Source organism: Phyllostomus hastatus, unplaced genomic scaffold, assembly GCF_019186645.2.
Source record: "Phyllostomus hastatus isolate PE091 unplaced genomic scaffold, TTU_PhHast_1.1 phas_contig_209, whole genome shotgun sequence".
NCBI classification, from domain to species: Eukaryota; Metazoa; Chordata; class Mammalia; order Chiroptera; family Phyllostomidae; genus Phyllostomus; species Phyllostomus hastatus.
The window spans coordinates 22,346,818-22,359,102 of NW_025333735.1; the positions used below are offsets into that span (position 1 = coordinate 22,346,818).

Sequence of the window (12,285 nt, forward strand, 5' to 3'; positions counted from 1 at the left end):
GTATTAATAAATCAGATTTATATAAAACTAGGTATACTTGTAAAGTTGTGTGCTTTGCCTCTCACTTGGAAGTCAAGTTTATGTTGACTGAACAGCTTAGGCTTTCTCTGTTTGGTTTTGTATCCTTGTTTTGGGATCCAAATCGAAAACCTTAGGAATAAATGTTACTACTGCATTTTCTTCCGTTTCTGAATTGGTTCCCACCTTTTGCTGTTGTACTTTCACATCTACCTTAATTCTCCAGATTAAATGTGTTTGACCTTATTAGTACCTACTGTGGAATCCCTCATTTCTGGGTCTAATTAAGACATATATAATGAGACTTGCCATGGTTATCTATGAGTGATAAAGCTCCTTATGGATTTCCTGTCAAAATGGAATTAGTTGCAAAGTAAGCATAAAAGAAGATATATGGAAACCTCTGAGCAGTTTATTAATAGTCTGCTTGATGCTAAATCGACCCCTGAAAGGTACAATTTTCACTGGTTATGACATTAATATCATTCTGTCATCATGTTTATTACTGCATGGTAAAAGTCACACAGACTTTATTTTCTTGTTTATATCTTGTCACTGCCTTTCACTGGACCTTTAGCTTTGTAGCTTCTAAGATTGTTGCACGCTTGTTTTTTGCTTTTTTCCTTGTAAAACTTAAATGGATGCTTGCATTTTAAAAATGTGTTTGCTACCATTTGCTGCTTATTTGTTTTGAAATTTCCCTAATTAAAATGCTTTCTGTTTTCTCTTCTCTCTTGCCCCTGGTTGCTGACCCTACTCCCTACTTTTACTATTGTCTATTGTGGTAAGTTTCTATCTTGTGAATATTTTTCTTTTTGACTTGGAAAACTTCAGTAATTTCATTTTTTCTATAAAAACTATGATTCCTAGCTAATTTCCTAGTAGTCTCAAAAAACTCTCACTGGGTTTAAATTCAGTAAGAATAATTGATTCATTGTAGAATGACTCGTTGGTTTGTAGGAAAAGCCTTCTGGGCTTATATATTAGCAATGTGTTTCATTTTTCATTATGCTCCTTGATTTGGTACAAATTGTTTCAGTTGGCAGAGCTTTTCGGGAATATGGGTTTGTGTATACTGTATGTAAAAGGTAACTCTAAAACTTGACAGTTAGCAATTAATTTGTAAAGTATTTACCATGCAAAATAGCAAATCATGAACCCTTCATGAATCGTGGTGGCTACTAATCTGCTATGACTGTTTCAGTGCCTTGATGGCTGATGACTATTCATTTTTATTTGTTTCTTTTCCCCAATCTATTTTTAATATATTTTATTGATTATGCTATTACAGTTGTCCCATTTTTTCTCCCCTTTGTTCCTCTTCACCCTGTACTCCCCTCCCACCAGCATTCCCCTACCTTAGTTCATGTCCATGGGTCACACATATAGGTTCTTTGGCTTTTCTATTTCCCATACTATTCTCAACCTCCCCTTGTCTATTTTCTTCCTATCATTTATGCTTCTTATTCCCTGTACCTCTACCCCCACTCCCCCCATCCCCCTCCCTGCTGATAACCCTCAATGTGAATTTCATTTCTGTGAATCTGTTCCTGTTCTAGTTGTTTGCTTAGTTCGTTTTTGTTTTTGGCTTTTGTTTTTTTAGGTTCGATTGTTGATAGTTGTGAGTTTGTTGTCATTTTACTGTTCAAAAATATGGAACACGTCATGAATTTGCGTGTCATCCTCGTACAGCGGCCATGCTAATCTTCTCTGTATCGTTCTAATTTTAGTGTACTTGCTGCCAAAATGAGCACTCTCTAGTCTATTTTTTTAAATAATAGAAAATAAAATTTGTTTTAACCATTTCTTATGATTGCATTTTAAATAATTTTTATTAAAAAAATTTTGAGCTTCTATATGGACATTTTAATTTTATTTTTTAAATAATTTTTCTTTTTTAAAGATTTTGTTTACTTTTTGTTTTAGGAAGGGGTAGGAAGGAAGAAGGAGAGAGAGAGAAAAACATCAGTGTGTGGTTGCCCCTCATGTGCCCCCAACCGGGGACCTGGCCACCACCCAGGCATGTGCCCTGACTGGGAATTGAACTGACGGCCCTTTGATTCCCAGGCTGGTGCTCAGTCCACTGAGCCACACCAGCTAGGGCTATATGGAATTTTTATAACCTCACATTTTGTGTATTTCATTTTTAAAGGATAAATTTATCTCTTTACCAAATAATGATCAATTTATATTCAGAAGTAGACAATTTGTATTTACAGTAGAGGACAGTGTTATAAGTTAGAGGAAGACAAAACATGGGAGAGAAATACCAAGTAATTATTCAAGGAAATTCTCACAAATCCTCAAGGAAAACATCAGAGAAATATAAGACGGTATATATACATATGTCCTAGTGTTTGTATACCAGTAGAGTGTATGGATTATATAGCTTTAACAAGAACCTGGACTAAGGTGTCAAATATATTGGGATTTAACTCCCAGCTCCACCACAGTATGGTCTCCCAAGTGTGAACTCAGACAAATTACTTTTCCTTATCCTAAAATGAAGTGGGAAATAATGCCCAGCTCAGTGTTGTGATAAAAATTGACATTATGCATATAAAGTGGGTAGCCAGTGTCTAGCATATGCTAAGTACTCAAAAATGTTGGAGATTATTATTTTTGTTGTTATTACATTTATTGTTATCATCATCATTATTTTTACTATTACTTGAAATCCTAACATAATTTGGTTAATAAAATCTAAGAGGTTCCCAAGTTAAGATCTGTGGCTGAATAAACTGGTAAAAGTGAATATGTTCTTTAAGATGAATGTATCTAATAGAAGGGAAGGGAATTACCACTGTGTGAAATATTGGTGTGCCTATATGGAAATCAGTTAACTTGAAGGAAGGATAGTGGAAAATAATTGGGTGAGGATAAAATAAGTTATAGAAGTAATGTCATTGTGGAAGAATATAACCAGCTCAACAGAATGTTTCTTATGAAATACAGATTTAAGAAACTAGAATAGCTTTAAGATACATTTGTCATAAGGGATTTCATCCACTAGAGACGTGGATGGATGAATAGGTAGATTACCTTGTGTGGGACATAGTTTCATCACCCATAAGACTAGAATCAGTAAGTAGAACTGCTAACAAAGAATAAGTTGAAGTGTGGAAATGATGGAAAATTTTAAAAGAGTTTGTAACAGTAAGAGAAAATAATGTTAGAAAGACATAGGCTAGATTATAGGAAAGTGGATTTTTTAAAAATTCACAGGAAAAACAGATATCATCCTATAGTCCAAAACTCTGAAAAGGAAATTAAGATGAAGTGATGTTTTTCCTAAAGATGAAGCCATGTATTATGCTTTCATGAACCTGATAGGGTCAGTGGTTTGACACTAGAGACCTAAATTGAAAATAAATTTACTCAGACTCTTAATGTTTCGTCTTTTGCTGCTTCCTCCTCCACTTTAGTATACACATTCATTTTCTAACCCCCCCCCACCCCGCCCCGTTTTCAATTCCGGTAACTCCATATAGTTACCTCTATGATCTGCTTCACTCACACAGTCCACCTTCCTGTTCCCCAAACACATCAGGTAGGCTTCGGCCCTTGGGTCTTTGCACTGGCTCTATCCTCTGCCAGGAATCCACTTCTGCTGGAGATCCACATGAGTAACTCCCACTTCCTTCACGATGAGACCAATCTTGACCACTCTCTTTGTCTCTTTTGTTCATTGATTCATCACAAATGTCTAGAAGAGTTTGCTGACACATAGTAGGCACTGAAATATGTGAGTGGATGGTTTGCCTTTCATACGTTCTGTTTTGTGACTTTGTATTTTTCTTTCTGTTCCTTCTTTCTCTGCTGCAACGTCCTTTCCTTTCCTCCCACGTCCACTCTTCAGTCTGTGAGTTGTAGAACCCTGTCTGTGTGTCACCTCCTTTGTGACCTGGCTCCAATAGGATTAATGTTTCTCAATATAGCTTTTTGATTGTAGCACATAACCCTTTATTTTGTAATTATTTTAATACTTTTTTTTACTCTTTTGAGGAGCCAAATCTTATATTCCTTTTACTGATAAATTGTGGCTAACATATCATAAGCACTCAGTGTCTTTCCTTGAACTGAGTGTTTATGTGGAAAGTAAACGGGTGCTCAGTAGTTCAATTTTAAGATGCATTAATAAAACTCGAGCCCAGGTCCAGGGAAGCAGTGAGCCTCATTGATCAGATCAGATCTTACAGTAATGTATCTCTTTCTAAGATAATGCACTTTAAAAGGTGGCACTAAAAAACAAACAAACAAAAAAATGCAAACAGGATAGTAATTACTGTCATATGAAGATGATTGAGAACTGGGAAGTTTAGATAAAGGAAATAAATTGGCATAGCTGTCTTTAAATATTTAAAAGGCTACAATATTGAAGATTTGAAATAGTCTTTTAAATTGAAAACCTCTGGAAGGAAATATTTTAATATATGTAGAAATATGTGTATGATATTTTTTAAAATCACAAATCATTAGTTTTCTCAAATAGCTCTTATTTTCTATGTAGTGCTTTCTTTGTTCATTGATTATTTCAAAATTTGCTATTATTTTACTGTTCCATTGGTGTGTTGATGCTTTTCATCATAATTTTGGTTGAATACATTTGATCTATCTAGAAAGATTTCTTTTGCTATAGAGATCAGTTAATTTTTATGTCTGTTAAATTTTGAAATAAAATCCCTTGTGAAAAACTTTAAATTATAAACCTCAAGTTTCTTTAACTCCAAAGACTTAAAGAAAACTAATTCTTCTAGACAAAAATGTGGGGTATTTTTAGTCACTGTATTCTCTCTTTTTTTGGTATTAAAAAACTGGTAAATGAAGGATCAGAGTTCCCCATTTTGCTTAGTTATCTGATACTTGTGATTTATTTTACATGCCTTTTCAATAAAGAACTCAATATAGGAAAAATAAGAGACAGATTAGGCTTAAATACTTATGTGTCTGTGTATATAGGAGCCACTACAAAATCCTTCTGGAATATCTTTGTATCTACATTGAAAGAATTGCATAAGAAGCTTCCAACTATTTCATCTTTATTGAAGGAATTTGTTTCCAAGTTTGTAAAAGTAACTTAGTGTACTTCATACTTGAAATGAATGTGTGCTTAATGTATGCAGTGGGTGGTTTGGGGACTTTAGAATAACCAGCTCTTCTCAATTTTTTTTTCCTTTATCTTTCACTCTTACGTTTCCCCCTTTGTATTCCCTCTTTAGTTACTTGTCTAAACAAAAATACTTTTATTGGCACAGGGATGCTGATTGTAAACTTTTGCTTTAGCGCTTCTGGATGGTCTGGACACTTACTGACTGTCTTTCTCTGTGCCAGTGCTATACTTGGCTCCTGACTTTTACGGTCTGATTTAATATATGTAGAGATTATATAAGGCTGTTAACTAAAAATGTTAGTGTTTTTATGTAGTATGCTCTAATTTCAGGACTGTTAAGACACAGTTTATATTATACCAAGCATCTTTTCTTGCAGCAAGGAAAAAAGTGAATTTGTTTCAAATGTATAGACTTAAAACATAAACCAACATGAAGTAGTCACTTGGTACAAACCTTCAAAAGCATATACCATATGTGATTTATCCACTTGGTGAGAGCCCAATTACTTAATGCTATTTGTTAGAAATAATGAAAAAAGAAAGATGATTTGCTTTGTTTTTACCTTCATTTACCTTCATTTGAGAAAAAATAAAATATTGTAATTTTGAATTCAACTTTTTTGCCATGTTTCGGGAATGTTATACTACAGTAATTTAAACATAATGTGAGAAACAAAAAGACTTCATATTAAAGTTTCTTTATTTTCCTAAACCTAGGATGGTAAGCGGATGTTTGGCACCTATTTTCGTGTTGGTTTTTATGGAACCAAGTTCGGGGATTTGGACGAACAGGAATTTGTTTACAAGGAGCCCGCCATAACCAAACTTGCAGAGATCTCTCACAGGCTGGAGGTGAATGCCACGGTGGTTCATAAAATGTCGCCTTTAATTTGCAACGATGAATAGACTTTCCTATTCAGATCTATTCTTTTAATAATCCAGATCCTGCCAAATAAACTGCTCCTTTAGATTATAAGGAATTTCAATAAGTACAATATACTCTTTTAAATATTTCAAATCTTTTATGGCAATGATAAAAATAATATTCTTTATGTTTTAAGACTATTTTCACACATTTTAGAAATCCCTATACCTTTCAGAATTACTGTGCTTTATGGAGAAATGTATATGGTGTTGTCCACATTTTGTAGAAAAAGGCATAAAGAATTAAGTAACAACTAATGATGAAACTAGAACCCCAAAAAACTTCTGACCCAAGAGCTTTATCTTTTTGGCTTAAGCAATTTCCAGTGAGACATCTTTAAAACTTAAAAGCCTGAAATCGCACCTTGAAAACACTTCTTAGGACCCCTTAACTTTCACATATGAAGTTTCTCAATTCCACCATAAATGATTAATTTTCATTCTTATTAGGCTAAGCAATCTTTTCTGCTATAGTGGTCCTTCTAACCTTTCTCTACTCTTGTCACTCAGAATGTGCTTCAGGAACCAGAAGAATTGGCATTACCTGGGAGACTATTTGAAATGCAGAATCTCAGGCCCTATCCCAGACCTTTTAAATCATAATCTGCATTTTAACAAGATCCCTAGGTGATTTTTATTCACATAAGAGCTTGAAAAACACTGCTCTAGGCTTGTTTTTATTCTCAGCTGATGTTATCAATAATTTCTTGAGTATTTTATTCTTATCTGTGGCCTTATTGGGCTCTGCTTCCATAGATTGACTTAAACTATGACTTTTTGTTTTTCAGAGACTAGGTAAGTCTTGGGAAATAGTAATTGAGACATTATTTCTCAAACTTAACCATAAAAATTATCTTTGGGGGAAGAGTAGGGTTTCTCCTTTGAAGATTCAGATTTAATTTTTCCTTTTGAATAGCTCCATTCATTGCCCATGCTGCTACTCAGTGTCATGTGGGACAGTCCATACATTCATGACCTAGGGTTGCCTTTTCACAATCTAAACCCGTATGAAACTTTAACAGATTAGTGTTTTTATTTGAAAATTCTGGAACACTGCATTAAATCATTCATGAATGCTAGTTCATTGACCCATGTCTACAAGAAATCAGGCCACATTAATCTCAATAAAAGATCCTGTACATCAGAGATGCTCAGTTTCTTTTGTCTCTGCTTTCTGTTCCCTTTTTGTTTTTCTTAAGGAGCCTCCTGTGGAATCCCATATTTTTGTTGAAGAAAATTGTTGTTTTCTTCTACTGTTTATTTAAAGAGAGTACATAGGGATAATATCAAATAAATAAATATCAAATGAAATTGGGCTAATTTGCAGGCTAACTATATTTACTCGTAGTTGTTAACATGGTTGTACAGACACTAATTTTGCTCAGTTTTTCTCAGAGGCCTTCTCTAGTCTCTAATACTGTTAACTTCATGTAAAAGATTTCTTTTTCTTTATTGTAGGGATTTTATGGAGAAAGATTTGGAGAGGATGTGGTTGAAGTAATCAAAGATTCTAATCCTGTAGACAAGTGTAAATTAGACCCTAACAAGGTATGGTTGATTGGACTGTAATGACATACAGGCACAGCTTTGAGGCTCTCTGATTTAACTGTGAGAAAATGAAGGACTTTTTCCTTTCCCAGGCATATATTCAGATTACCTACGTGGAGCCATACTTTGACACATATGAGATGAAGGACAGAATTACATATTTTGACAAAAACTATAATCTTCGCCGTTTCATGTATTGTACACCCTTTACTTTAGACGGTCGTGCCCATGGGGAACTTCATGAACAATTCAAACGAAAGACCATTCTGACTACTTCTCATGCTTTTCCTTATATTAAGACAAGGGTCAATGTTACCCTTAAAGAAGAGGTAAGTTCACAAATGAGGAAACAGAATTGGTGAAACAAATACACGTAAGAACAGTCATGTGCCACCCTTCACGTGCTTACATACTAGAACTTTACTCATTTTTGAGTCGTTAACTTTAAACTTCTTTCCTAAGTCCCTAGTTCACCCTCAGCTTTTTACTTTGTTTTTCATTAAGGCATCCAAAGTATGGAATTTATTGTTAGATGACAGTTTATAATTGGTCTCCAATGTTTGCCTTATTTTAGCTGATTGAATTTAAAGCTCATTAAATAGTTCCCAGTACAGTGACCTAATAGATGTCATTTTATCCAGATCATCTTAACACCAATTGAAGTTGCTATCGAAGACATGCAGAAAAAGACACAGGAGTTGGCATTTGCTACACATCAGGATCCCGCAGATCCCAAAATGCTTCAGATGGTACTCCAGGGATCTGTAGGCACGACTGTGAATCAAGTTAGTGCATTCTGCTGGTACTCTTTGATTTCAATTATGAATTGAATTTGGAATGATTTTACTTTTACATTTTACAAAGATCTTGAATAAGAGCCAAAACAATTGAAAAAGATAGTGTTTTCAACTGGTTGCAAAAGACTCTGAAAGTATAAATGAAAGTAAACTAAAAAACAAAAATAGTATAATCTCAGTTGTAAAGGTTTCACGCCTGCCTTCTGTACCACCTGTGTTTTTCTATCTACCTGTTCTTAAACATTCCATTAAGAAGGAATTGATTCACTCTAAATAGCTTTTCCTTTCAAAGCTTGTACTGAAAGAATGTACTCTCAAATGGAGCGTTCATTCTCAGAATCACATACGTGCATGTGAACACCTGCTCTCTTAGACACGCCTTGATGTTATTTTCTCTAGATCTCCACAATGAACTGTGAGGAGTAAATAAATAATGTGGAATCATTTTGAAATTTTTAATACTGTATGTACATGAAATGTAATATTGTTGATTTTTCATATGTAGATTAGAAGGCATCCCCATTATCTCTTTACTGGTGATTGGGGAATATTCCAAGGTAAGGGAAAATCCAGACAGGCTTCAAGTAAGATTTCATATAATATGTCTGACTCTATTTTTTAAGTTAGAGGAACAAAGGCAAAAACTGAAGTGAACATTTTAAGACTTTTACCCCCTAAGACATACATGATTTGGAGACTTTACCTCCAAATAATGTAATTTGCAAAAGATTATCTTTTTTAATCCACAGTTTGGGGAACACATTTGGAATACTGAGGAAATGTTTCAGGAAATGAAGCCTAATAATCTGGATTAACAATAGATTGCCAATAGCCCAAAGACTTTTACATTGAGGATAAATTAAAGAATGTAAAAAATACAAGACAGCATACATTAATGCATACAATAGCCATTCCTTGAGCTCCTACTCTTCTTCTTTGAAAAATGCACTAATAAATTAATTTAAATGCAGTAGGCAAGAATATAGATTTGACATTAGGAAAAACTGTTGTAAAAACATATTGCCAGACTCTGAAGAGTTTTAATGGAGGCACAGACATACATGCATTAAGTTTAAATGCAGCCATCTCAGTGCTAAGAAAACTCATTCAGGTAACTTCCATCTCTAGGATTTCAGAGAAAACAAAACACACCTCTTCTTTTATTTTACAGGGACCTTTGGAAGTTGCCCAGGTTTTCCTATCTGAAATACCCAGTGACCCAAAACTCTTCAGGCATCATAATAAACTGCGACTGTGCTTCAAAGATTTTACTAAAAGGTATTCAAGGTTTCCTACATAAAGATCTTCACATTGAGAATGTCCAAAACCACAGTGCAAGGGTCTTAAGGGACAATTGAAAAGAGAAAATGTGGGAAAGTGGTTGACAGTGAACAATAGTCTGTGTATTTCTCCAGTTACTTAAATCTTTAAATGCTTTTTTAAAAATATATTTTATTGATTATGCTATTACAGTTGTCCCATTTCCCCTCCTTCATTCCCCTCCCCCCTGCATACCTCCTCCCACCCACATTCCCCCCTTTAGTTCATGTCCATGTGTCATACTTGTAAGTTCTTTAGCTTCTACATTTCTCATACTATTCTTACTCTCCCCCTGTCTATTTTCTACCTACCATCTATGCTTATTCTCTGTGCCTTTTTCCTGTCTCTCCTCCTCCCACTCCCCTGTTGCTAACCCTCCAGGTGATCTCCATTTCTGTGTTACTGTTCCTATTCTAGTTGTTTGCTTAGTTTGCTTTTGTTTTAGGTGTGGTTGTTAATAACTGTGAGTTTGCTGTCTTTTTACCGTTCATATTTTCTCTTCTTTTTCTTAGATAAGTCCCTTTAACATTTCATACAATGAGGGTTTGGTGATGATCTTTAAATGTTTTCTTAATATTATTTTAATTTTCTGCAGAGGCCTTGTATAGCTTTTGATTTATTCCTTGGTATTCCATACTTTTATGTTTTTGGTTACTGGTATTTTTAAATTTTAAAAATTTGGTTTACTGACATACAGAAACACATTTGAATTTTATGTATTTTACATGGTAATATTGCCAAACTCACTGGTTCATTCTAATAATCAATCTGTAGGACCTTTTCCACAGTGATGTTTAGGAACTTTGGCACCATGTTAACCAGTAATAGTAGCAGAGGCACCATTTTCTTGCTCCTGATCTGAAAGGAATGCTTTACCACTAAGTGTAATGTTTACTTCAGGGGGATTTTGTAGATGTTTTAATTAAATTAAAGATGCTCCCACCTATTTGTGGTTAAAAGTTTTTATCGTAACAAATTTAAAACTTTTATCAAATGGGGGGGTGTGTATGTGTGATATTTGGTAAAACAGTTTCCTATTATTTTACTTGAGTTTACAGCTGTTTTTATGGGTGAGATTGAATTTCCATTTTTTTCTTATAGTCTCCACTAGGTTTTGGTATCCAAACCTTGAAAAATGAGTTGCAAGCTCTTCTCAGGAATACTTTTTTGTTTTCCCCTATACTCTGGATTTTTTTTATATATACATACTGTGAAGTAATTGTCGCATTGGGAGTATCTGTCCTTACAGTTTTGGTAGAATTTACATGTTGGTTTCTCTGTGGATAGATTCGTGATTTGACTGATTTGATGTATTTGATGGTTTTAGGATTATTCGTGTTTTTTCTTAGGTCTGTTTTCATAAATTATATTAATCTACAAAAGTATCATTTCAGGTTTGTGTTAAATTGTACATATTCTCTGTACCTTTATAAACCTGACCTTATGTCTCATTTTTCATTTCTAGCAAGAGGTAATTAGCCTTCCTCATTTAATCTTGCCAGCACTTCTTTTATTTCCAAAGAACAGCTTTTGTATGCGTTGATGTAAAGCCATCATACTTTTAAATTTATTTCCTGCCTTATACTTCAAGTTTATTCTGCTCTTTTTAGGTTGCTTAGCTCTTCACTTTTCACTGTTTTTCTAATATAAGCATTTAGGGCTATACATTTTCCTCTGAGCATCACTTTAGCTATGTTCTGTAAGTAGTGATATATATATATATATACACACATTGTCTTTTCGTATCCCTTTCATTTATCCATCAGATTCCAGATATTTTTTCTTCAGTTTCTGAATAAAGTGTTCAGGAGCTATTCATTTAAGAAACATTTATTTGAACACAGGCAAACCGCTTTGCCAGATGCCTTCAGTGCCTCCTGGATGAGTATGGTTATATCCCTTAAAGAGCTTTTAGTTCAGTGGTGATATGTGAGAAACAAAATGGCTTCAGATTTAACATTTAAAAATATATAATTTTCATTGAATAAAGATATGTAATTTTAATTAAATGAAAACTAGAAGTGAATGTTAATTTTTAAGGAACTCAGCTGATCATCTGTTCCCTTTTTTTAAACCTGATACAAGGCAGGATATTTAACATCCAACCAGGAAACTGAATGTCTTCATCATGGTAAAAATATATATTTATCACTAAGCCCTCAAACTATGCCAGAAGAAATTTTTTGACAGCACACGATTTTTTCTAGGTGTGAGGATGCCTTAAGAAAAAATAAGAGCTTAATTGGACCAGATCAAAAGGAATATCAAAGGGAACTGGAAAGAAATTATCATCGTCTTAAAGAGGCGCTGCAGCCTCTGATAAACAGAAAGATCCCTCAGTTATATAAGGCGGTATTACCTATCACCTGCCACAGGTATGCTTATTTTTCTGTTATTTTGGACATGTTCATAAAAATAAAATCTTGAATTATTTAATAGTGAATTGGTATAACTCATACTACATGGTTTCAGACATCGTGTCTCCTGATAGGTTCAGCTAGTATAAACCCTTTATCATTTCTACCTGAATCATCCTCCAAGATAAGTCAGTTCTTTCTGTAATTCAAG

General features: G+C 34.1%; 1 protein-coding gene and 1 non-coding gene across 5 annotated transcripts in view; one reads left to right on the top strand and one right to left on the bottom strand.

Moving 5' to 3' along the window:
- The window catches only part of DOCK7 (dedicator of cytokinesis 7), a 206,915-nt gene that overhangs the window by 191,400 nt on the left and 3,230 nt on the right, over positions 1–12,285 (top strand). For 2 of the 4 annotated variants that reach the window (XM_045835467.1, XM_045835469.1), the window contains 6 exons: positions 5,855–5,980; positions 7,511–7,600; positions 7,693–7,929; positions 8,242–8,385; positions 9,569–9,675; positions 11,925–12,092. In XM_045835467.1, coding sequence (XP_045691423.1) covers positions 5,855–5,980; positions 7,511–7,600; positions 7,693–7,929; positions 8,242–8,385; positions 9,569–9,675; positions 11,925–12,092 — 872 coding nt within the window. Of the gene's footprint in view, positions 1–5,845; positions 5,981–7,510; positions 7,601–7,692; positions 7,930–8,241; positions 8,386–9,568; positions 9,676–11,924; positions 12,093–12,285 lie in introns of all 4 variants that reach the window. The other 2 variants (XM_045835468.1, XM_045835470.1) reach the window with 1 other exon arrangement.
- On the bottom strand, positions 1,666–1,772 carry LOC123816593. Its single transcript, XR_006785299.1, has one exon. It is a non-coding gene; the product is annotated as a U6 spliceosomal RNA (small nuclear RNA).